Here is a 25,603-nt window from a genome sequence, read left to right as displayed (position 1 = left end):
AGGGCTGCCCACCAGCTCAGTACCCAACCTCTCTTCAGCTTCCTGAAGGAGCTGCTGGCAGCTACCCACCACTCTCCATCTCCAGGGCCAAGGCCTCCTGGAAGAAAGGCACCGCACCTTCCTTTCCCCCAGACCTGGCCCTGGGTCAGGCTGGAGCCCAGGAAGCCGGTGGGAACTCTGGAGATGTGTATTCCAGACACAGTGTAGCTTTGTTTTTAATAATTAACAGCAGCAAATATTGATTCACGCAGGCACTTCCAGGCCTGAGCGCTTCCGGGCACCCATTGAAATGCAGCCGGAGAAACATTCATTCCCACACTGGGAGGAGGCAAGAGCTGCTCGCATCACCGGAGACATCTGTGTGCCAGGAGTGGAGGGCGTGCACATGTGTGCATGCAGCTGTGTAGATGTGTGTGACTCTGAGATCAGATGGGGACATCCTGGGTGTGCATATTTGTGTGTTTGTACACGTGTATCTGTATATACATGCATGTGTACATGTGCGAGTCTCTGAATACATCTGCAGACATGTGAATGTACCCATGTATGTAGGTGTGGGTAGGCTGTGTATGTACATGTGTGCAGATTTCTAAATCCTCAAGCAGAAAAAATCCTACAGCAGGACAGGGTAGGAGGGTCTTGGATAGCTCAGTGTCTACACAAATGTGGCTTCCCAGTGAGAGGGGGATGTCCTTTCTGGGTGTTCTGTCCTGCCCTGGGAACATAATGATGCTAATAATAGTTCAGCTTCCTAATTTGAACTTTCCAAAATTACTTTCACAGTCATCCCCCAATTGCAAGCTGGCAAGGTGGGTAGAAAAAAAACTGCCACCTCTATTTTACAGATCAGAAACTGAGGCCCATAGAGGGGCAGGGATTTGCCCACTGGCACAGGGAGGTCAACTGCCCCTCACACTGGCTCCACCATCAACATTATAAATGTGTGCAGAGCTGGGGGAGGGGGTGGAGAATGTGTCACAGACCTGGGACCCCTCAGCCCCACCACTGGTTTGCTGGGGATCCAGTCTCTCTGGGCCCTGGTTTCCTTTCCTGTCAAAGGAGTACGATGTACAGACTGTGTCTTGATTCTGGGGTGGGGGTGGGCTGTTGGGATGGGGCAGTTTGGAGCCCGCAGCCGGCTGGGCTGTATTGGCACAAATGGAGGCTTCTAGCCAAACTGGGCAGAGGGGAGGTAGCTCAGAGCTAATCTGAGAAGGCCAGCCCCAGGCTGGCCGAGCAGGCAGGACTCAGGGAGATGGGCTCTTCTAACCCTCATTTTTCCAACAGGAACACTGAGGCCCAGGAAGGGGAAGTGAACCCAGGCCTCCTACTGGATGCTTGGGGGAGAGGGACTGGGAGACTCACTTCTGAGCCCAGCTGCCATGGAGTGGCTCCCTACCTGCCAAGTCCCAGGATCCACATGGCCCAGTCTTGGGCTGTCACCCAGGCACAGACAACAGGAGAGGATCTCAAGAACCCCTTGATATGGTCCCTAGGACCCGCTGCACTTGGATCCCCTTGGAGGTGGTGATCCAAAAGTACACCATTCCTTGGACATGTGCCCTCCTGGTCTAGAAGAGGTATATGGCCCTTGTTCCAGGTCAGAGCACTGGGAAAGGAGCTTGGCAGATCCTGCCTCTGCTATGTCCTGGCTGTGTGACCTTGGGAAAACCAGTTCCCCTCTCTGAGCATCTAGATCCTCATCTGGAGAATGCCTACCACCAAGGTTTGATGGAAGGACCAAGAGGCATGATATCTGTGGACGTGCTTTAGAAACTGAAAAGTGTACTACAAAAGTGAGAGCTTATTACCCTCTGCATTAGAGATGCCATCAGACTAGGCACTCTGGTAAGATAACATGAGTTTTGGTCCTAGACCCATCACATCCTACCTGCGTGTCTTTGAGCAAGTAACCTAACCTCTTTGAGCCTTGATTTCTCATCTGCAAAATGGGACTAATAAGAGTACTAATATAAGTACATAGTAGTTAGAGTTTGAGAATGAAATGAGATACTGCATGTAAAGCATTAAGTACCCACCTGGCACATAGTAAATCTCAATAAATGCTAGTGGCTATTACTGGTATTTGACACCCTGTATAAGTTGTTTAGTTATTTATCTCCTAACTGGACTATGGCTCCTTGAGGGCAGGGTCTGTGTCAGACTGATTTCTGGCACCTCAGTGCCCAGCACAAAGTTGACACAGGTCAGGTGCTGGGCAAACATTTGATTTTGATGATAACAAGAATAGCCTCATTTATAGGGCTCTTATCCTGTGCCAGATATTGTGCACAGAGTGTTTTATCATCACTTTTCACACTTTACCCCACTTCACAGGGCTACCTCTCACAGTAGCCCTGTGAAGTGGGGTATTATCATTATACCTGATTTACAGATGAGGAAACTGATGGTGATGTTGATAACGAATATAAGGAAGAATAGCTGTTTGGCCAGTTTATTCCCAGTTGTTTTGCCCCCAACAGTGCTACAGACCCTGGTTCAACTTCTGAGACTGTACCGGGCCCACCCAGGGGTGAGGAGTGGTATCCCCTTGGGGGGGCTAAACCCCAAGGAGCATCTACCCAAACATTTTACCTCTGCACAGCAGTCATTCCTAGGTATCTCTTGGCCCTGGGGGGGTCTCCAGACCTGGGGCTGTGGGGAGGCGGGCACTTACCTTAGGGTGGAGTGAAGCAGTCTGGGAGGGAACTAAGTCCACTCGTGGCAGGTCTAGTGCCTGAGGGAAGCGCTGGTTCTGCCCATCACTCCTCCTGGAAGAGAAAAAGAGTCTGAGGTCAGGGAGGGCCCCAAGTTGGGAGATTTGTGAACTTTGGGAGGGAGAGTCACTCTCAGAGTTGGGGGACATTAAGGGGGACAGATTTCATGGAGGAGGGGGTCCTGGGTTCCCCAGGAGGCAGGAGAGGAGGGGCTTCCTGAGCAGGGCTGCCAAACAGGCTCTCCTTCCCCAGAGATCAGAGCTGTAGACAGGGTCTCACTTTCAGCTCTCCATTAGGCCTCCCTAACCCATAATCCAGCCAAGAGGATGTCCACAGCCCATTCTGAAGATGGGTAGACTGAGGCAGGGGGCGGTGAGGGTTGCTGTAAAGGGCTGAGCCCTGACGTCTGGACTAAGCAAGGTAGCCCAGCCTCTATGCACCTCTCCCTGAGCCTTTAGGGACAGAGTAGCCTTGAGGCTGAGAGGCCACCTGGGCCACTGCTATTATTAATGACAATAACAATAACGGACACTCATTGGATCGACTATGTGCCAGGTCCCATGCCAAGCCCCTCTTTCCAGGCCTGAGGGCACAGACTCATCACCACACTGGCATTCCCACTTTACAGATGAGGATGCAGAGGCATGCCGAGTTCACACAGCTGGTCAGCGGCAGAGCAGCATCTGAGTGGCGCTTGACTGACACCAAGCCCAGTCTCTTTGCCCACACCCATGGCCCTCCCTGAGAAAAGGAAGCAGGTCTGGTGAGGGTGAAGTCAGCTCCTATTACCCTAGAAAGCCTGCTGAGGAGGCTAATTCTGGGGTCAGGGAGAGGAAGTGCCCAGTGGTTCCTGGGACCCAGGTGGCCCGGGGCTGGGCAAGCAGTCCTGGCTTCCACCCACCACCTAGGGCCACCCCGACGTGGCTGCACCCCCGCCCCCGTCCCTCGACTAAGGCTGGTCCTGAGAGGGTGAGTCATTCAGCCCATGACCCGCTTGAGTCAGGCGGAGCTGGGACTGCCACACCCCAAGAGGGGAAGGGCCTGTGGGAACCTGGCCCAGGAAGGAGATGCTGAGGAAGCTCTGAGCCCCCTTGCTGGCTCCCCTGGGCCCAGCTACTCAGGGAGAAACAGCTCAGAGGAACTGTCCATAGCCCTGCCGCAGGCACCAGATGCCTCTCCACCTCCCAGGGGGGCTAGCATCTTAAAAGGGGGTCCTGAACTGGGTAGTGCTTGACCCAGAGGATAGACATGGTGGCAGTGACATTTTAGGCCTGTGGCATCGTTGTAGGGGAGATATTCCCAGGCACTTACCTGCTGTGTGACCTCGAATCAGTGACACACCCCTCTCAGCCTCAGTTTCCAGAAAAAATTCATCATAGAGCCTGGCAGCTAGAAGCTATTCACTCAATGAATTCTCTGCTATTCATGCATTCATGGTAAACTCTGGCTCCCCACGTTAGCGTCTCATTAAGTATTTGTTAAATGGATGAGTGACTGAATGAATGAATGTTGGCAGTAGGAAGGCATTAAAGGTTTGTGAGCAAGAAAATGGCCTAAACACAGGTTTCTGTAGATTTCTGTAGATTACAAGGTACAGTGACATGGGGAGAGACTGGGGAAGGGGGAGTGGCGAGAGGCCCATAGAAATGGTCCGGGCACTGTCCTTCTATGAGACTGGAGAGATTCCACGAAAGAATCTGGATGTCATGAAGGAGGCAATGGTTCAGGCACAGGAAGCGGCTGCTGAGATTACTAGGAAGCTGGAGAAACAGGAGAAGAAACACTTGAAGAAGGAAAAGAAAAGGCTGGCTGCGATTGCCCTGGCTTCTTCAGAAAACAGCAGTAGTACCCCGGAGGAATGTGAGGAGACAAGTGAAAGACCCAAAAAGAAGCAAAAGCAAAAGCAAAAGCCCCAGGAGGCTCCTCAGGAGAATGGAATGGAAGACCCATCTGTCTCCTCCAAACCGAAAAAGAAGAAATAAATCTTTTTCCAAGGAGGAGCTGGTTAGTAGTGATCTTGAAGAGACAGCTGGCAGTGAAGTCTTCCCAAGAGGAAGAAATCTTTCCCCAAAGAGGAACCAGATAGTGACCCTGAAGAGTCAGGAAACAAGAGGGTCCCCAAGAAAAAGAGGAAATTCTCTTCCAAGGAGGAGCCTCTCAGCAGCGGACCTGAAGAGGCTGCTGCCAGCAAGAGCAGCAGCTCCAAGAAAAAGAAAAAGCTCCGAAAGCTATCCCAGGAAAATCAGAATGGACATTTCCCTAGTGGGGCATAACTTACAGAGATATTTCCCAACCCATTCCCTATAGCCCAATAAAAATAAAAACAAATTCACGAGTCAAAAAAAAAAAAAAAAAGAAATGGTCCGGGCAAATTCCACTGAGGCTGCCATGGGGACCCTTGAGACGGACTATGTGCCTGGAACTGTGTCGGGCATATTACACCTTCACTGCTGTGCTGGGAGGCTGGCATTATTTATCCCCTTTTTTACAGATGGAGAAACTAAAGCTCAGAGAGATGAAGCCACTTCCCCTAGCAAGTGGGTGACAGAGTCAGAATTTAAAGCCCATGCCCTTGACAAAGCAGGGCGGTGCCAGGTCAGCATGGAGAGCGGAGATTGTCCAAGGGCCAGGAAGTCCTGGAGTTGAAGCCCAGGTGAAGCTGGGTCCCCTTGATGGTAGAGATCACTGTCTTGGTGGCCCTGGCCGCCGAGTGGAGGTTTTTGCCCATGACTGAGCTATTCGGGTGCTGTCCTTCTGTCTGTCCCTTCTCACACCCCAAGGCTCAGACTGTGGCCACTGCAGGTCAGCCTGGCAGCAGCTCCCTAACACGCTCCCCTTCCAGAACCCACCTCCGTTTCCCTGTGTCCAGGTGTCCCCTCACTCAGGACTGCTCACATTGGCACAGGACTCGGTAGGTCTCTCAAGACAAGGGGGCTCTTGCTTCTGTTGGAGCGCTGCCCAAGGCCCTCAGCTCTCCGGTTCCTGGCTGTCCAGAGTCTGCCCCTCACAGGCAACTCCTCCACCTCAAAGGTCATTGCTGAGGCCCTAAGGGGCAGGGGAAGCGAGGGGCTCCAGGATGAGAACAGAGCAGACATCAGAGGCCCTAGGTCCTGCCTGCCCCAATCCATCCCAGCTCTGCAGGGATAGAAGGACAATAATAACAAAAGCCACAGCCTCCCTGCACCTTCCATGAGTTTTCTTTCTTTTTTTTATAAATTTATTTATTTATTTATTTATTTTTTGGCTGTGTTGGGTCTCGTTGCTGTGCGAGGGCTTTCTCTAGTTGTGGCAAGCGGGGGCCACTCTTCATCGCGGTGCACGGGCCTCTCACTGTCGCGGCCTCTCTTGTTGTGGAGCACAGGCTCCAGACGCGCAGGCTCAGCAGTTGTGGCACACGGGCCCAGCTGCTCCGCGGCATGTGGGATCCTCCCAGACCAGGGCCCGAACCCGTGTCCCCTGCATCGGCAGGCAGACCCTCAACCACTACGCCACCAGGGAAGCCCTCCATGAGTTTTCTTAATCCTCACAGCTCCCCAGTGAGGTAGGTGCTCAAAATCTACCTGCTTTGCACATGAGGAAACAGGCTCAGAAAGGTATATTAACTTGCCCAAGGTCGCACAGTTAATGAGGCAGAGCAGGCATTTGAACCCAGGTTTGTCACTCCAGAAACGGCAGCCACCCCTGATGCAGGACGTACCGCGTGCAGACCCTGCGCGAACGGCTTCACTTGTACTACCTCATTTAATCCTGCTTCAGAGGAGGGAACTAAGACACAGAGGTTAAGCAACATGTCCAAGGTCACGCTGATAGTAAGTGAAATACAGAGGATTTGAACCTCCAACCATCGGATCTAGACGCTGTCCTAATGCTTCACTCTATTATCTCTTAGAAAACAGTAGTTGCTCAATCAGGGCTTCTGAAGAAATGAATAAACTCAGGTTCTTGCCTCTCTCCCTACCCCTTACCCTCCTGATGCCTCCTCCTCCTCCTCTTAGCCTTCCTCACCTCTCACACGCCTCTTCCCCACCTTTCTAGCCCACCATGCACTCTCCTCTGCCTCTGGTCTCCGCAGACCTCCCCCTATTTGGTTATTTTCCTCCCTCTCATGAACTTGAATCTCTCTGTCCCTCCCCTTTCTCTCCTATCCCACCCTTTTCTCCTCCTGATCTCCATCATTCCGTTCACACGGGGGCCTCCCAAGTCTCTGCCCCCTCCCCACTTCTCTGGAAACCTTCCTGACCCTATGGCCTGGCTCAGCTTAAAATGCTTTGCCTTCTTCCTGCACACGCAGCAGCTGGGACATGGGGAACTCTCCCCACTTTTCCTTTCCCCTGGCCAGGACCGCAGTCATATCTGCACAGCACTCTACAGTTTACACAGGCATTGTCTCATTCAATCACCATGGCAGTTTTGTGAGGTTGGATTATTATCAGCCTTTTTCCAGATAAGAAAACTGAGGCTCAGAGACTTTAAGTGACAAGCCCAAGGTCACTCCAGGGAAAGGGCAGTGCCAGGGTTTCACTCTAGCCCAGGGTTCGTCTACTACACGCATCACAGCCGCTCTCAACCCAGGCCCTCAGTCCTGTCACCCAGCCCCCAGCGGCCTCCCCATCACAGCCCTGGGTTCCTGCCGCCACCGCCAAGCATCTTCTCTAGGTCCAGCTCCAATGCTGCTCTGTCTGGCCTGGACACCTGCCTGTGGGTACAGGACACCTGGACACAGCAATAGGCGGCAGCCAGAAAGGAGGTGACTTGCCCAAGGTCACACAGAAAGCCAAAGCCCACCTGGAGTCTGGGCCAGCCACATTCCAGGATCACCTTCCGGCCCTGCAGGTGTGTGGCCACCAGCCATCTGGCCCTAGCTCCCCTCCCTCTCGGAGTGCCCATCTCTCCCAGGGAAAGGGTGCGGCGGGGTGTGTGGGGAGGGACCCAGTGGCCCAGCTCCTGAGTGGGATGGGCCAGGCCGGAAGCTGCTGCAGACGGCTCCCGGTAACTTGGCAGCTGTCACCGCACCTCCACCCCCTCCCTTATCTCCATATTGTAACAGTAATAATTGCAGTGTCGTGAGTGCAGCTTTTTCTACTTTTCAAAAGCCCTCTTTATCTGCTCACTCCTGGAAGTCTCACCGGAACTGGAGTGGGAGATAAGGCAGTTGCTAGGATCCTCCATTCCCAGAAGGGTAAACTGAGGCTCAGAGAGGTTAAACAACCAACTTGAAGTTACCCAGCAAAGCGGGAGCAGATTAGGAACTAGAACCAGGCCACCACCGGTCCAGGGCCACAGATGCTGCGCTGGGGTGGGGGGCCTCTCAGGGGGGTATCCACACTCTGCAAAACTGCAGGTCAGACTCAGGTGTGACTGGGGAGAAAGGGAAGATGGAGGACAGGTGACCAGATGCCTCCCTGGGTTGCTTCCCACCTGTTAACCAGCTGGAGAGTTGGTGGGAGGGTCCTGTCTTTTTCTCTTATCTGCAAAATGAGAGACAATGTACCCACCTCCTAAGCCACGGATTAGAGTAAGCAAGTAAGCCCAGTAGAGGTGTTTGCCATTATTATTATTTTTATTAGCCGCTCTCCCAGAGAACCCACCCTTTCAGGGCACCAGAGGGGTGGCTGAGCTATCCTGTGAGTAGGACTTGGCCCTTTGGCCATTCAGAGAGAGTTGCCCTGAATGGAGGCCCCCAGGTGGGTCTGACCCCTGCTGAGTCTCCCAGCCTTATCCCCACACCCCCAGCTTCCTGCCCTAACCTGGCTGGGCTGCAGGCAGCTTTCCAAACGCGCTGTTTCCCACTGCTGAGCCTCTGCACAGGCTTTGCCCTTTGCTGGGAGCTCCTTTTTCCTTCTTTTCTCCCCGGTAAACCATTCATGCTTTAAAATGCAATTGAAACAGGTGAAACTCTGGTGGCCAGAGCAGGTGACACATGACCACCAAGGCAGGAGTCCTGTGACGGGGAGCAGGGGAGCCGGGCAGGTGCTGGACAGCACACACACAAGTTGGGAAACCAGTCCTGGGGGGTGTTGGGAGGGCAGAAGAGGGGCTCAGGCAACCAACAAACATAAGGCTGAGAAGGATTTGTGGGGGGCTAGCCCAGGACTGGGGCCTAAGGGGTCCAGGCCAGCCCAGCACTGGTCACCAGAGCTCAGGGTCCCTTGAATCTCCCTGGTCTCCATGAGACCAACCGGTTCTACCAAACTGGCGATTCACGTTGGGGCGGGGGATGGGGAAAGGGCACAGACCTCAAAGCGAGAAGGGGTCCCGCACCGGAGGGTTACTCCTGTGAACCTTTAGTCCCCTTAGAGAGGGCCCTCTGGATGGGGCTTGGGAGGCTGCCCGTGCCTCCCAGCCGCGGTATCAGGTCTGAGGGGACTCTAATCTCCTGAAACCAGAGCCTACAGGCCACCCTGGAACTGCCCCCTCCCCTGGGGGCCACAGAAGCCCATTGTCTCCGGAGTTCAACCATCTGGCACTGCTTGCCCGTGGCCTTGCCAAGGTGCCAGGGAAGGTGGCCAGGGGCAGCCGGTGAGCAAGTTTCTGAAGCTAGGCCTGGGCATCCTCTGGGGGCCCATGGGGAGGGGCGGCGAGAGCAGGGGCGTGGGGGACACAGGCGTGGCTGCTCCTGGCTCTCCTTTCCCCAGGCACCTTTGACCTCAGCCAGGACTCAAGAGGGAGTGTTGAGGGCACAGGAAACAAAGGGGGATGGGGGGAGCCAAGCTGTGATGTCCTGTAATCCTTACAACAGCTCTGATTGAGGCTGCTGTTATCCTCACACCATTTCAGAGATAAGGAGGCAGAGGCTCAGCTAGGTTGCAAGATGGGCCGGGGTCTCGCAGCCGCCCAGTGGCAGAGCTGGCAGGGCCCCCCTGGGGGCGGGAGGAGAGGACCTTAGGCACCAGGCAGGGCAGAGGGGAGCAGGAAGGTGGCTCGGGAGCACCGCACCCTCACCCCGTGCTGGCTGAGCGCCGAGACAACCGGATCCCAGAGCTGCGCCAGGCAGCGGCCTCCTCAGCAAACAACAGGCTGGCAGCCCCGAGAGGAGGTCATGGGACTGGCCCCCACCCGGGGGCACAGCACCTGGGAGCCGGGCCTCCCATCCGCCAGCTGCCCGCCAGTGCCTCCCCTGCCCAGGTGGCCCAAGGCCTGCAGCAGCCTAAGCCTGACCCTCCGCCTCCCTGGGGACTGACCCCTCCCTGCACCGGAGGCAGGAGGGAGGAGTGACACTGAGATGACCGAGCCACGGGGCCTCTTCCTGCTCCCTAATAACAACATCCGCTTATCCCACCTGGCACTTTACAGTTTACAGACTTCCTTTGCTCTAGACCCTCTCAACAGCCTCACAAGGAACCGAAGGCAGGTAATGTTCGTTACCTCCATTCTACACAGAAGAAAAGTGAAGCTGGGACAGAGGTGATGACTCGCCCGTGGTATCACACCCGAAGCCCAAACCCAGCGGCTCTAGCCCTTGCCCACGTGGGCACAGGACAACTTACCAATGGGCCGGCACAGGCTGCCGCCCTTAGCACCCAGGGAAAGGGTGGCCGGAGCTCGTGCGCAGGGGCCTTCCCAGCACCCATCAGCTGCGCAGTCTTAGAGCCCCCACCCCGCCACGCCCGCCCCCCCCACCTCCCTCCTTAACCTTATTGTCCTTTCCCAGCCTCTGCAGCCCAGGGGGTCTCCCTTGCTGAACTCCATGCATTCCTTCGCTCACTCACTCCATCACCCACCCACTCCCCCGTGTGCCCTTCATTCCTGTGCTTAGTCACTCATTCAGGACACACGTCCTGACACCCGCTCTGGGCCAGACAATGGTGCTGGGTGTTGGCATCAGAGCCAGGCCTCACCCACCTCAAAGCAAAGCCAGTGACACTGCCCGGACTGTTCTCTAGCTGTGCCTGGTGCTCTGTGGCCTCACTGCTCAGATGCTAAACCCTGCAGTGCTGAGGCCTTGTTAAATCCAGCCCTCTTCCTCCTAGCCCGTGGGTTTGCTCCCTCATGGGTTCCAGGCCACTGGTGAGCGGAAGCTGAGTATACAGTAGGTGTTGTTCAATAAATTACAAGCTCCTGCCCGGAGAGACAGCATAACATCAGAGGTGTGGGCCCTGGAGCCAGACTGCCTGGGTTTATATCCTAGCTCTGCCACTTAACAGCTGTGGGACTTGGGCAAGTTACTTAACCTCTCTGAGCCTCGGTTTCCTCATCTATAATTTGGGGATAACAACTGTGTCTGCCTCCAAGGGTTGTCATGAGGATTAAATGAGTTCATACATATAAAGTATGTAAATATTAACCATGAGCATTTCCTGGCCTTCCCTTCTCTCTTCCTTTTTTCCTTCCTCTGTAGGCTGCTGAGGACTGAGGCAGGGCTCCTGGGTGAAAGTTGTGAGAAGGTAGACCAGAGTCCAACATGAGAAATAACGTGATGAATAGAGCCGTGTAAGGTACTGAGCTCCCCGTCAAGCAAAGGCAGGAAGGGATGAAGGGGGAGATGCCAAAGTATGGGAACAGGAAGAATAATGGGAGCATGGGGTTTCACTAGATGACCTGCCAGGCACCTCCCACATGTGGAATCGATTCCTCTTGACTCCCGGGTCTGTGGTCAAGGGCAGAGGCAGTGGATAAATTCCCATTCTTTCGAGGAGATGGACTTTCCTGGATCTCCCGCGGCACATGGATTGCTGCTACTTCTCTGCCGGTTTGCTTGCCACTCCCATTAAGGATGAAAATGTGCACACCCTTTGGCCCAGCAACTCCACTTCTAGGCATTTATCCCCCAGAAATACTTACAAAAAAGCACAAAAATATATGAACAGAGGACATTCACTGCAGCAGGGTTTGCCATAGCTGAAACCTGGAAGCTGGTTAAATACACAAGCCATGTGCAAACCACGGAAGACCATGCAGTGGTGACAAAGGAGGTTTCTAGTCGTGACGGAAAAGGGAATTTGAGGTATACTGTTAAGTGAAAAAAACAGGTTGCACCAAAAAAATCTCACTTGTAAAAATTTTAAATTACATGTAAAAGTTCACATGGGTTATCTCTGGGAAACAGGACCACTAGGAACTTCTGCCTTCTACAGGATATATTTCTCTGCATTGTTTGGATTTTTACAATGCGCACTGATTATTTTTGTCATTAGGAAAAAAAAAAAGAAAGATTAAAAGAACTGAATCCTATGAGTCAGCTCTCTGAGTACCTGACTCCTTTACCTTCCTCAGTCATCTTGAGAAAGAGATACTCTTCACTCCTTATTCCAAGGAGAAGCGGACACAGAGGGAGGTTAAACACCACGGCCAAGGTCCCCCAGGCAGGAGTGACAGAGCTGGGCTGTAACCCTCGTTCTGGCTGACTCTGAAGCCCACGCTCTTTCTCCTACACAAGGCACTCTGCTCTGAGGGGCAGGGAGGAGAGAAGGCAGGAGAGAAGCAACCCAGGCTGCTGGGCTCGGGGCTATACCCTGGGACCTCAGCTGTCAGGTCCTGGGAGCCAGGCCAGCCGGGGTCAGCCTGTGCAGGGACAAGGCTGTCTGCCTCATTTGCAAATGCAAATAAATGAAGCCTCTGCTCCTGGCATCAGGTCCCAGCCCCGAGCTGCCCCAGGCTAGCAGGCTGGCAGGTGCCCAGCCGCACCCCTGGAACCACCCCCCAAGGCCTCAAGGTCGCCAGGCGGATGGGCATGCACTGGGGCTCTAAATAACTTTCCAAGTTGATCAACGTGTTTCTGGAAGAAACTGGCGTTTTAAGTTCCTTGCCGCCTTCTCAGTGAGAGCCTGGAGAGGAGAGGAGCACAGATGCGTGCTCCTGAGTCTGGCTGGACCAATGGACAGATCTAGAAGCCAGATGGACTTGAGTTCAAATCGTGACTTGGTCAAGCTCTAGCTGTGTGGCATGGGGAGAGTCACTTCACCTCTCTGAGCCTCAGTTTCCTCAGCTGTAAAATGGTGTTGATAATTCCTCCACGCAGGGCTGCTGGGAGAATTCAGTGAGATAACGTGTATGAAAGTACTGCCCAAGCTAGGAGCCGCCTTCCATGTGCAGGGGAGGGTTATGACCCTGCACACTGTGGGGGTGGTTGGGAGGGGGCACGTGCACATCTGTGCAAATGTGGAGTGTGCAAAGGGCTGGATCAGAGGGCGCTGCTCCACAAAATCAGCAAGCAGCTGGGGCGAATGTCTGACACTTTTGCTGGGAGCCGGCACAGGGTTTTCTGCAGTGCTGCCCGCTGGTGCGACAGGGTGTGTGCAACTCCGTGGGTGAGGATGTAGGTGGGAGGCCTGGCAGGAACGTGAAATGTGGGTGGGAGAGAACGCGCTCGTGTCTGGGGCGTGCGTGGGTTTGTAGGCGAGCATGTTTGTGTCTATCACGTCATCCACCTGCCTAAAAGCCCCCCGTGGCTTCCCGCCACGTGCAGGATGGAGACTCGACTGCCTCACGTGGCCCACGAGGCCCTGAGCGTCTGTCCCACCTCCCAGCCTTTGCACACACCGTACCCTCCACCTGTTCCACCCTCCCCCGTCATCCCCCATCACACCTACATGCTACACTCTTATCCAGTCTTTCTGGAGCCCCCTCCCCAGACTGGGTCAGGTTGCCCCTACCCTGACCAGCTTTCCCAGAAGCCTGTCCCGGGTTTGCACTTGTCACAGTGTGATTATCAGATCACGGAGCTTCCTCAGGTGCGGACCCGATCTGTTTGGGGGCCTGGCACGCAGTCGATGCCCGATTATGATGTGCTACATGAGTGAATGTGTATATAGCTGTATGCTCGTGACGAAGCTGCCTGGACAAGAGTCAAGTCTAGGAGTGTGCATAGGGAAAATGTGCGTGTGTATAGGGGGCGTCTCAAAGAACCTCTGGCCCGTGGGTGGGCCAGATCTGGGAAAGGCCGGGGCACTCTATGACTGGTACTCAGGTCCAGCTTGGCTGCAGTGAGAGAGAAAGCCAGCCTAAGTTCCTTTGCTCCCCTCCCCCAAACCCCTCCTGAAATAGGCCCCGGGTCTCTGTACCAGACCCCAGAATACTTCTGGGCAGGGGGATCAGCCAGGTGGTCGCCAGGCTGGCCTCCTGCCTGTGCCCTGCAGTCGGCCCCACCCTTGCAGTCGGCCCCACCCCTGTGGGCTCAGAGGCTCCGCCTTCTGCCACACACCCCCTCTCACCGGAGGCCCAACCCAAGCCTGGTCTTGCATGCCTGCCCACAGTGCCCACCCCCCTCCCCCAGGCCTGCCTCGTGAGCAGCAGTTCTTCTGAGAGATGATGGGCCTCCAACCCCCCTGCCTACTCAGCCACCTTCCACCTGCTGCCAGGAGATGATCTGGAATGTTCCAGATTTGGGGAAGGGAAGGAATCTTGTTCCTGCCCCAAGGCCTTTACACATACTCTGCCCTCTGCTTGGATCACCCTTCCCACAGTCAGTTCCTTCCCATTCAGGCCTTGAGAGGCCCTCCCTGATACCCTTAGCAAAGGGTATCCCCTCCCCAACCACCCTGTCTCTCACTACCCACTACCCATGTGAATTCACCTTATTTGCCTGTTAGCTCGTTTTGCATCTGTCTCCTGCATTGGAAGGTGACCTGCATGAGGCCACACACCAGGTCCCTCAGGTTCACCTCTTTATCCCCAATTCTTAGATGTTACCTGACACGTGGCAGGGACTTGATAAGTATTGGTTGAATGAACAAATGGCTAACGAGGGCCTTCCCTGGTGGCACAGTGGTTAAGGATCCACCTGCCAATGCAGGGGACACTGGTTCGAGCCCTGGTCCGGGAAGATCCCACATGCCACGGAGCAACTAAGCCCATGCGCCACAACTACTGAGCCTGCGTGTCACAACTACTGAAGCCTGCGTGCCTAGAGCCCGTGCTCCGCAACAAGAGAAGCCACCGCAATGAGAATCCTGCACACTGCAACGAAGAGTAGCCCCCGCTTGCCGCTACTAGAGAAAGCCCGCGGGCAGCAACAAAGACCCAATGCAGCCAAAAATAAATAAATAAAATAAACAAATTTATTAAAAAAAAAAAAAAAACAAGCAAATGGCTAACGAATCTTTGAAAGGATCCTGTGAGGTGAATATTGTCCCTGTTTACAGGTGTGGAAACTGAGGTTCAGAGAGATTAAGTCTCTAGCCCAGGGTCACACAGCAAACAGTCAGATCAGGTCAAGATTAGGGACTATCAGACTCCACTAGAACCCCAGCACGTCAGTGTTTTGTAGCTAACCTTCCCATTTTATAGATAGGAAAATGAGCCTCAGAGAGAGAGAGTGCAGTTTCTGCAGGTTACCGGGGCTTCCCGTGGTCTGAAAGAGCTGCACTGTTAGGCTGTGCTGGCCCTTTAAAAGCACCTCCTCACTCCTCTCACTCACCCTGAGGTGGTGACAACTAATAACCCCGCTGCACAAAGGAAGAAACCATGGCTCAGCCAGGGAGGCACTGCCCAAGGTCACCCAGCCAGGACTCAGTGCAGACCTGGCTGGCTGCAAAGCCAGCATTCTCAGGGCCAGTGTCAAGGTCAGTGCCCATGGCTGGGAGCATGCTCACGTGTGGGCAGGTCTTGCCTCCCGGCAGGCAGTGAACTTCCAGAGGGCAGAGTCCACACGCTGAGCGATTCTGCCCCCACTGCAAGGACCAGCTTGTAAGGATGACACGGCAGTGACCACGATTGCTGGCATCACTTTGGTTTTGGACCTTGGCATACATTATCTCACTTAATCCCCACAACAATCTTCAGGGTAGGTGCTTTTATGGTCTTTAATTTACAAGACCCAGAGAAGTTATCCTCCACTGTACACAGCCCCAGACTGACAGCACAGAGCAGGGCAGTTCTTACAGTGGGGAGTGCCCATCTTACAGTGGGTGACGGGCAGCCCTAGCAGGCCTCTGCCCCATCGTGGCTTGGGGGTTCAGACCCTCTAGGGCACCCACAGGAAGTCCCAGTGGGGCTAGCAGGGACATGAGCTGGTGGCTGCCTCTCCCACTTTCTGTTGCCAGGTCCAGTTCCGTCCTGTGCCCAGCACGTGCCACCAAACGCTCTTCTCCTCCACGTTGCTGACCTGCCACCTCCTCTTCTTGGAACACTCTCTTGGCACTGGCCCTCCCTCCCACACCACACACACACAGACACGCTGCCAACTGGCCCGTTTCAACTTGTTTTTTGAGTTTCAGCTTCTGGGTCACCTCCTCCAGAAAGCCTCCCCTGATTCCCAGGTAGGGGGGAGGAGTCCTTCTCTGAGCTCTCAGAGCTCCCCACATCTGCCCCATCAACACGTATCACCCCACCTTAGAACCCTCTCTTTCCTTATTCTCCCCCCTGCCCTTGAACTCCACGAGAAGAGTGGCCTTGTCTGTCATCTCCATTGCCATGTCCCCAGTGTCCAGCATGGGGTTTGGCTGGCCCTTAGAGGGCATTCCCACATTAAATATTTGTTGAATTAATTTGCTAAATGAAGGAATGACTGTCTTGGGAGAGACCCTGAGCAGAGGAAAGCCTTTATGGGATTTGGGGATATCAGAAAGGTCCCCTCCTTAATCACTTCTCCTCAAATAAGCCACCTCCACAGGGCCTAAAATTCTAGCACTAAAATTTTAATGAGTCTCTCTGGTTTAATGTGTCTTTTCTCTCAAAATGCAAATGCTCAGAGAGAGGGAAAACATCCACTGAGTGCACACAATGAACTTATTTCATTCTAAGTCTCCCGTGGGGTAAGCAGCCTGGTTCTTATTGTCATGAACAATCTGAGGTTCAGAGAGGCAAAAGTAGCTTGGGCAAGGCCACACAGCAAGTAAGAAAAGTTGAAGTTGGTATTTGGACTCAGATCTGCCTGAAAACAGAACCCCCGTCTTTCTATGCACCTCCCAAACAAAGGGACCTAAGCCTGAGCGTTGCTGGGATGTAGAGGCAAGCAGGGCCAACCAGACTGGGAAACTTAGAGCTGCAAGTGCCCTCCAGGACCATCTCTGCCTCCTTTTTTTTTTTTTTGACCACACCTCGCAGCATGCGGGATCTTAGTGCCCTGACCAGGGATGGAACCCATGCTCCCTGAAGTGGAAGCACGGAGTCTTAACCACTGGACTGCCAAGGAAGTCTCCCATCTCTGCCTCTTGATTGTGCCGCAGGTGGGCATGGGGAAACTGCCCAAAGATGGGGATTCACTTCCCAAGGTCACACAGAAACATAGCGGCAGACCCAGGACCAAAACCCATCTGAAGGAGACTTTCTCTTATCTCCTTAAGTTAGGGAGGGCTCTGTCCTGGAAGAGGGGGTCTCTCTGGTCTGGAGTCTCTCCTAGGCATCCCCCCTGCCCAAGAAGTGGCCTTCCCCAGGAGTGGGCATTGTCTGGCCCCATAGGAAGGCAGAGAGGGACAACTAAGGGGGTTTCAAGGCCTGCACAAGCTGAGCTAAATAGAGGATGTAAAGGAGGGTGGGCTAGGATGAGTGGCTGTTTAGACAAGAAAGAGTGGACCTGGGAATACACAATCCCCATCCTTGTCTCATTAAAGGGCCACTGTCAGGGATGGGACACCCAGAGGGTGCATGTAGGCTCAGGCAGCTGGTTTGAAGTAAGGAAGAATTTTGAAATCCATCTGAGTTGCTCAGGAATGGAATGGGATACTTCAAGGGTAGTGAGCCTCCTATCACCAGGAGTGAGCAACAAAGGCTAGTCAAGGAGCTGCCAAGAGGTCATGATGGTCTCAACCAGGGACGATGAGCTTCAAGAGGTCTATAAAGCTACTGAAAATAAAGGTACGATTTCCTCAGAGGGCCCCCAAAGTCTTCTTCCAATATTCAAAGGGGTTGTGAACCAAGGGAGGGTTCCTTGTTTAGTGGGAGGCCATAGGAGGGTGCCTCAAACATTTCTTCCATCTCCAAAGGTTCTAGGAGGCCCAAATTCTCTGATTCTAAGATTTCACAAAGCCAAGAGTCTGAGACTCAGCGGTTCTGCATGTCAGTCACTGATGTTGTAGCCAAACTCCTACTCTGCCTGTGAGACTCTCAGTCTGGCCCCTTCCCCCTTTCTAAATCCACCCCTGGCTTCACTCTCCCACATCTCTTCAGCCACACCAGCCTCCTTCCTGTTCTGAGGACACACCAGACTCACTCCTGCCTTAGGGCCTTTGCATCTGCTGCTTTCTCAAGTGGCTCTTCTCATTCTTCAGATTTTGGTTCAAGTGCCGCCTCCTCGGAAAAGCCTTCCATGACTCCATCCATCACCCCACAGCTTCACAGTACAGGGTGATGTACAAACTGGAGCCCAGCTGCTTGTGTTCAAATCTCAGCCTGGCCAAGAGACCTTGAATAAGTTACTTGGCCTCTCTAGGCCTCAGTTTCCTCAGCCCTAAACCAGGAGTAATGACAGTACCTGCCTCATGGGGTTGTAAGGATTAAATCCATCAATATATGGAAAGGGCTTTGGAACACAGCCCAGCATGCTGGCTAAGCTCCAAGTAAGGATCAGCTCTTGTTAGCATGTACTCTTGCTTTAAAATTCAGCACAACCATCATAGTTTGTTTTTTTGGTTTTTTTGGGGGGCGTCTATTTATAGACTGTCTCCTCTACTCCCTATTTTACACATGAGGAAATTGAGGTTCAAAGAGGTGAAGAACTGGCCAAATCAATCTCTCTGAAGATAGGGACTGGGCCTGTCTCATTTTCTGCTGAATCTGCAGTCCCTAGAACTGTGTCTGGCTTACAGTAGGTGTTCAGTAGTTCCTTATGGCTGAATGAATGATGAATAAATGACCAAGACTACCATCACTCTGAGGTGCTGTGCAGCCAGGAGCCTGTGCTCCTAAGACTCTATATCAGCCTGCCTCTGCCCACCCTAGTCCCAAATGACTCTCAGCTCAATCAAGGTCCCAGCCTCTCTCAGGAGTAGCTGCTGAGACAGGCAGACTAATGAGCTGGGGACCAGCATCCATGCTCCTGTCCCCCGTGGAACCCCCTCACCCAGGCTGGGCCAGGGGGATGAGGCAGGAGCTGCCCTGGCATTCGCCTTGAGGGATCCCTGCTCAGAGGTGTGGTGGCAGGTGTGGGCTCAAGAAGTGGTAGCTAGCTCCCCTGTCCTGTGCTCTGCCAGCTGCCCACCGGGGTCCTGTCCACCAGATGCATAATAGATGAGGAGGCCCAGCAGGCTGTGCCCGCCTGGCATTTCAGAACCGCTAATGAGGCCAGCCTCGTGCTTCCTGCAGCAGCACACAGGCTCCCTCCGCCCCCCAGGGCCTCTGGCTCAGTGATTACAGAAAGGAGCCACCTGAGGACAGGGGCTGCCCACCCAAGACCCCCACTCGGCACAGGCAGCCTCCAGGAGAGCTGGGGCTAAAGGTACAGGCTCAGGCTGACCCTGCTGCCAGTCTTGTTCACCACTCACTGACTGTGTTCCCCTGGGCCAGCCAGGTCCCCTCTCTGAGCCTCAGTTTCCTCATCTGTAAAATGGGAGACGGATAGTAATAGTCTTTACTTTGTAAAGCTGGTATGAGGATGGAATGAAATAATTTAAATGAAGTTCTCAGCCCAGGGCCTGAGACCTGGGAAATGGTTCATATATGGGAGCAACTGGTACCATTACTGTCACGGGGAAATATCTCAGTGACCAGATAGGCCCTCCCGGTGGGACACAGGGGGTTGGGCAGTGCCCTCTGTTTTGGAGGTATCCCGGGATTATCTCACTCTCCTCCTCCTCCTCTCTCACCCCATAACCAGGATTTTTCTCATTCCTGTGGCTTCCTTGTCTCTGGCCAAGGACCCTTCCCTGGCAGGAGGAAAAGCTGGATTCAAATCCAGCCTTCGCCAGCTGTGCGACTTTGGGCCAGAGTCTTCAACGTTCTCAGTCTTGGTTTTGGCCTCTAAAAAGGGGACACTAAGGCCAACTTTCAGGACTGTCATCATGACTTAATGAGACCACCACAGTAAAATGCCCAGCACTCACTGGCACTGAATCCTTGCTAGGTCCTGCTCCTCCCCCCAGGGTCCCAGCTTTAAGGTCAAAGCTGAATCTCCTCTTCCCAGGGTATTTCCAGAACCCGCCTTCCCTGCACAACTCCACCTAGCCATTCCCCCACTCTGACACTGTTCCACCTCCCTCCTCCCCCCACCATTTGAATCCACCTTAAATGTCCATTAGGGCTGCGGAACCAGAGTCACCCACTATCCCACTGGCTCCTAATCCTCCCACTGGGCCTCATTCCTCGGCATTTGCACACTTGTTCTGTGTTCCTCCACTGTAGATAATCTGCTGATGAGGGGCAGGGGGTAGGGGAATCCAGCCATGATCACGTCTGGCCTCTACCAGGCCTCACTGCTCCCTTGATCCAAGCCCCTACCTCTTAATCCTTTTTTAAAATATGCGGTGAAAACCACACCTCCTCTCAGTCTACCTGACAAGGTTTCACCTCTTCCACTCTCTGGACACATTCAATTCAATCCCACAAACATTCATTAAGCATTTACTGGGTTTGGGTAGCTGGGCAAGACTGTGTGGAGAATGGAGAGATGAGAAGAGTACAGCCCAGCTCTTATGGGACTCATGCTGGAAAGTGGGCCTAAGTCAAAAGTAACTCAAGCAACCCCTGCTTTCAAGGACCTCAGACCCTGCCTCACGCCACAGTCTTATGTGGATACGTTCAACTCAACTGAGGTCAACTCGCTGAAAGATCCAATTCATTAAATACTATTGAGCACCAAATGGGGCTCAGAGAGGGGAAGTGACCTGCCCAAGGTCACACCACTAGTATGTGACAGAGGCAGATTCAAATCAATGTCTGTCAGACTCCAAAGGCCATGGTCTTTCCACTGCACTAGGAGTAGGCTCTACTGTGTGCTCTATAAGCATGATAAGCGGCGGAAACGGCATTCAAGGAGAAAAAGAGGAGGTGTGGGGATCAGGAAAGGAAACACTCAACAAATGGTGATAAAGACGGGCTGCAGCGACAACGTGAGCAAAAGCCTGGAGGTGGTGCTCATGGGGACCATATTCCCATTGATTGGAAATGCAGGGTGTGGGAGAAGTGAGTCCCGGCCTGGAAGGTGAGGTGGAGACAGGCCTTGAATGCCAGAAAATCATAACTGACAGTCAAAGTGACCACCCACTTACAGGGCACTAACTAGATGCCAGGCACAGGCTGGGGGCTAAGCAATTGGCTTGGGGATGGGGGAAGAGAGGGCCTAGGGGCTAGCACCAGGGGCAGCAGCTCCAGCAAGGAGGGCGTGGGGCAAGGCATTGTGGGTGATGGGCAAGTCCTGGTCATCCCAGAATCTTATTTTGTAAGTGTGTCAACTGAGGCCCAGAGAGGGGAAGGGACTTGCCCAAAGTCACACAGTGGTTAGTTACTATTAGTCCTAGATCCTCGTCTCTTGACTCTTCATTCAAGGTTCCCTAGAGTGGGCTTTCTGAGTCACTCCTCCATCTTTTTGAGTCCTCCTCCATCTTCAAGTCTTCCCTCAGGTGCATCTGTCAGATCTGCCCTGTGGCCTGGAGGCCCTGGGACGGAGTGAGTGAGACTCTGGGTTCTGCACAGAGCCTGGAAGATCGAGATTCAAATCCCAGCTCTGCCACTGACTAGCTGTGTGAACCTGGGCAAGTCACTTGCCCCCTCCATGCACCATTCTTCTCATCTGTAGTTAAGGCTAATAGTCCCTGACTCAGAGATGTGGTAAAGATTATGTGAGATGATGCAATTCAAGCACCTAACAGTACCTGGTGCACAGCAGGTTCTTGACAAATGGCAGTTGTTGGGATACTATTATTGAACTCCTTGAAAGAAAAGGCATTTTTCTCACCTCCATCTGTATCTCTCCTCGCCCTACCCCCGCTCTGGGCTTGGCATATGGCCTTGCACATGGTAGAGACTCAAACTGGCTTTGCACGTAGTAGAGGCACAGCAGCAGGAGACAAAACCCAGAGAGGGAGAGTAACTGGCTCCAGGTGGCACAGAGAGTGTCAAAGGAAAATAAAAGGGCAGGCCCTGGAGCTCAGCCTGGGCACCCCGTTTGCCTCCCGCCCCAGGTGTGGCTTCCTAGGGAGCTCTGGCAGCAGGTAAGGCAATGGTGCCAGATAGGAGTCATCCAGCAGCTGGGGGGCACTGCAGGGCCTAGGGACCCCAGGAAGCCCTCAGCAGGGGCAGAAAGCAGAAGCCAGAGCAGCTGGGGGCTCTCCTGCTGGAGTTAAAGTGGCAGCAGGAGCAGCCAGCCGGACCCAAGTGATGCCGGTGCCAGGGAAGCCGGGAGGCACCCGCCTGCTGGGGCATCGGGCTGGGGGGCGTGAATCCCGAGGTGAGGCTGCACCTCCACCCACTGCGCACAGTGTTGGGGAAGCTGCAGACACTTCCTCCTCCAGAGAGAGGCAGCCTCAGACACAGGAAATGGGCTGCAGGAGGGCGTTCTGAAGGCTGTGTATGGAGTGGAAGTAGAGGGTTTGGGGGTCAGTGCCCAGGAGCCACCATGAGATGGGAAAGAACAGAGAAAAGGAAGGAAACCCTGTCACTGAGGGCCTACAATATGCCAGGCCCTGTTTTGCTTTTTTTTTTTGGTACAACTTTCACTCTGTTAAATAGGCATTTTAATCCTCATTTCACAGGTGAGAGCACTGAAGTTCAGAGAGGTGAGTGAATTGCTGAAGGCCACACAGGCAATGGCAGAGCTGAGATTTAACCTGATTTGCCTGACTCCAAGGCAGAGCTCTAGAAAGAGCTGTGGTGATGGGACAGAGCTGGTAAGAGGGTCTGCCCACTCCAAGGCCTGCAGAGGATGGGTAGAGGGTTGGTGGGGTCTGGTCTGGCATTACAGGGGGCAGTAATGGTTTGGGAGTGTCTCTAAAGTTCAGCGAAACAGCCCAGCCCCTCCCGAGAGCCCCTCAGTACTCACCACGCACTCCGGTGAGGGGTGAAGGACTTGTCCACCCTGAAACACAGCAAGAGGGACAGCAGGTGAGGGGGGCAGACCCTTCTTACCAGGCCTCGCCCAGCACATCAGGCCAATCCTAACTCACACCCGCCCTTGCAGAGGGGCCTAGAGGAGGTATTGCTTCTAAGGTGCCTGATGCACTGTCACCATCCCCCATAGGCTGCAGGGGCCCTAATGTCAGTTTAGGGACATGTGAAGTTGTGGGGTGAAGAAGAAAGGAAGAGAGACAGGATTGGGGACAGGGGAGCAGGGGCCCAGGACCAGGCTCTGGGGTGGCAGCAGGGGTGGGGTTCCGCATGGGACGTCCTAGAACGGGCGGAGTGGGACAGTGGCCACGGCAGTTTGGGATCAGAGCAAGGATGCAGGGGCACAGCTGGAGCCAACTTAGAGTGTTTCCAGACGGCACTGAAGGGTGTGGGTGTTCGTAAAGGTGGGCAGGAAGAACACCCCCCTCTACTTCCCCAGTGGCCTGCCTCGATCCCGGAGCTGGAGCTCACTCACATCCACCCAGGGGACAAACGCCTGGGAATCTGGGAGCAGGAGACCCATGAGGGGCTTTCTCTCCTAACCCACCCCCAACCCAGAGCAGAGCCAGAGGAAGACCTCAAGCCCCCGGAGCTCAGGGGCCACCCCCTGGCCTCATCTCCCCCACTCCCTCCAGGTCCGGCATTAGAGAGAGTGTATAGGCAGTGCCCCCTCCCAGAGGCTCCCCCCATTGCCCTCTGAGGGCACCTTGGGATAGGGGAGGGCTCCACCCTCCCGCCCAGCTGGGGGCTGAGGGGCTCAGCAGCTGTTGGGACAACAAACAACTCCTGCCTCCTGGTCAGAGGCCAGAGGAGAATGGGAAAGGGGCCCCAAACCAGACTCCGCCAGCTAAGGAGACATCTTCTGGGGAGGCAGGGCTGGGGTCTCCCAGGGATCAGCTAATGCGGACTCTGCAGATGGGGAAAGTGAGGCCAGAGAGGCCAGGACTCGCCCAAGGTCACACAACAGAATGCAGCCCCACTGCCTGGCTGCCTCTCAGTGTCAGCTGACCGGGAGGCTCAGGGCTCAACCCAGGCCCATCACCTGATGGCTAGCACGGCCCCAGGCAGGGAGGGCAGCCCTCTTGTCTCCCACCCCACCCAGCCCCTCTGCGGGATCCCCTTGGAGGTTGGGTGTCCAGAGAGGGGACGTACCTTGGACACAATCCCCTCAGCTCAAAGAGCACATATTCTGCAGCGTTACATGTGTGAGCCCCAAGTGCTCTGCACCCAAAAGGTGCGCCCTGTGTGTCCCTCTGACCACAGAGAGGCAGGGCCTGGTGAAGGTTATGCAACTACTTGGCCAGCCAGGGAAGGGGTTCTGGCCAGTCTGTCTACCCAGTCTTCCTTCCAATTTACCAAACCTCTGCCTAAGGCAAGGATCCTCCCAGCCCACCTCTGCACTCCTCTGGGGTGGGCACTTGGGGTCAGGAGGAACAGTGACCCCAAGATGGACCAGACACCACTCTGACTCCCCCCGCCTCCACAGGTCTCCAGGTCCAGGCAGCCAGCAGCCCTGGGAGGAGGGGCGTCCTGAGAGCCAGGTAGCGAGGTGCCCAGGGGTGGAGGTGGGCAGGGGCCTGCTAATGGCTTCTAGGTTCCCTTCCTCCAAAGCCTCACTGCTGGGGCCCAGCAGCTTCAGGGACCAAGTCAGGGCCCCTGCAGGGCCTCCCCTTGACCTGCCTTTTCCCACCCCCACGACCTATACGTGCACCCAGGAGTGCACACACACAGGCCCACCTGCCGGTCCACACACAGTCATACACATAAACACTGTCACACACTTAGACACAAACACAGAAATGCCCGCGGCCACTCGCGTCCCCACGCGTGCACATGGGCGGCCACTCGCGTCCCCACGCGTGCACATGGGCACCCAATCGGAACACACACACACGCACGCACGCAGACTTCCCAACCCTACGAGTTACGTACTGACATAAAACGCTCACCTCACACCTAAGCACAAATTCACAACTACAGAAACCAAGGCAGACACCCGCGGGCGCGCGCGTCCCCCCCCCCCCGCCCTTCCCCGCGCACCCCCGCGCGCGCACGAGCGCCCCCGCCCGGCACACCTACCCTCCGTAGGCCCCGAAGGTGAAGCTGCGCTTCCGGCCGCTCATGGTGCCGCCGCAGCCCGCGCCGAGCCGGAGCCGCCTCCCCGCGCCCGGGTCACCTTGGCAACCCGGGCCGCCCCGCCCCCGGCCACAAGCCCCGGGATTGTCCGCGCCCCCGCGGGCTGCGGTCCAGCTGTCGGGGGCAGCCGCGCGCAGAAAGGGCCGCTTGTTCGCGCCGCCCTCGGGCCGGGAGCAGGGGATTCGCTGGACTTTCCGAGCTGGGAACTCGGGGCGGGGAGGCGGGAGGGCCGGGCGGGACTTCGGCGGTAGCGGGGGGTGCGGGGGGGGGGGAGGTGCGGGGAGAGGTTAGGACGAGGCCAACCCTCCACCCCCAGACCAGGGCGTACCGAGCTGCAGACCCTCTTCTGGAGGCGACACCCTCTTCCATCCCCCCCTAGAGCTTTCCGGTTCTGTCGGCGGATTTGTCCCCCTGTCATCACGAAGGGGAAGCTCATAGCGAGCCGGGTCCAGAATTTGGAATCCAGGGTCAAAATGGTCTGCACTGTACCTCGAATTTCTCATCTGTAAAATAGGACGAATCCCGCAGGGCCCTTGTGGTGAGTTAATGTGTGTGGAGCACTCTGCCCAGGCCTGACACAGTAAATGCTAAATAAGTGCCACCTAGGAGAGTCCCGCACTGTGGGTCAGAAGCTCTGCTCTTGAAAGAGTGAGGGAAGGAATTGCCCACTCTCACCCCCACTCCCAGGAGCCCTTCTTTGCCCAGGTGAGGAGGAAGAGGGCGGGAATGGAGATGCCCCACCCTCTTCTTGAAAATCATCCATCCTGGGTTCCTCAGCAACCTTCCCTTCCGAGGGAAACGGGGCTCGAAGTTCTAGAGCCGTTCACACATTCACT

At 54.9% G+C, this 25,603-nt stretch overlaps 1 protein-coding gene across 7 annotated transcripts in view; it reads right to left on the bottom strand.

Moving 5' to 3' along the window:
• The window catches only part of RAP1GAP (RAP1 GTPase activating protein), a 51,481-nt gene extending 26,723 nt beyond the window's left edge, over nucleotides 1-24,758 (bottom strand). For 5 of the 7 annotated variants that reach the window (XR_009700406.1, XR_009700408.1, XM_061184785.1 and 2 more), the window contains exons 1-3: nucleotides 24,711-24,756; nucleotides 22,567-22,602; nucleotides 2,678-2,771 (exon numbers count right to left, since the gene is read on the bottom strand). Coding sequence is in view for 5 of the 7 variants with exons in the window: in XM_061184785.1 (XP_061040768.1) it covers nucleotides 2,678-2,771; nucleotides 22,567-22,602; nucleotides 24,711-24,754 (174 nt within the window). In the remaining 2 variants the exon portion in view is untranslated. Of the gene's footprint in view, nucleotides 1-2,677; nucleotides 2,772-22,566; nucleotides 22,603-24,710 lie in introns of all 7 variants that reach the window. The other 2 variants (XM_061184788.1, XM_061184784.1) reach the window with 2 other exon arrangements.
• Between the last annotated feature and the right edge of the window lie 845 nt (nucleotides 24,759-25,603).

Source organism: Eubalaena glacialis, chromosome 3, assembly GCF_028564815.1.
Source record: "Eubalaena glacialis isolate mEubGla1 chromosome 3, mEubGla1.1.hap2.+ XY, whole genome shotgun sequence".
In the NCBI taxonomy this organism is placed as follows: Eukaryota; Metazoa; Chordata; class Mammalia; order Artiodactyla; family Balaenidae; genus Eubalaena; species Eubalaena glacialis.
This window is presented reverse-complemented; position numbering and strand designations above follow the sequence as displayed.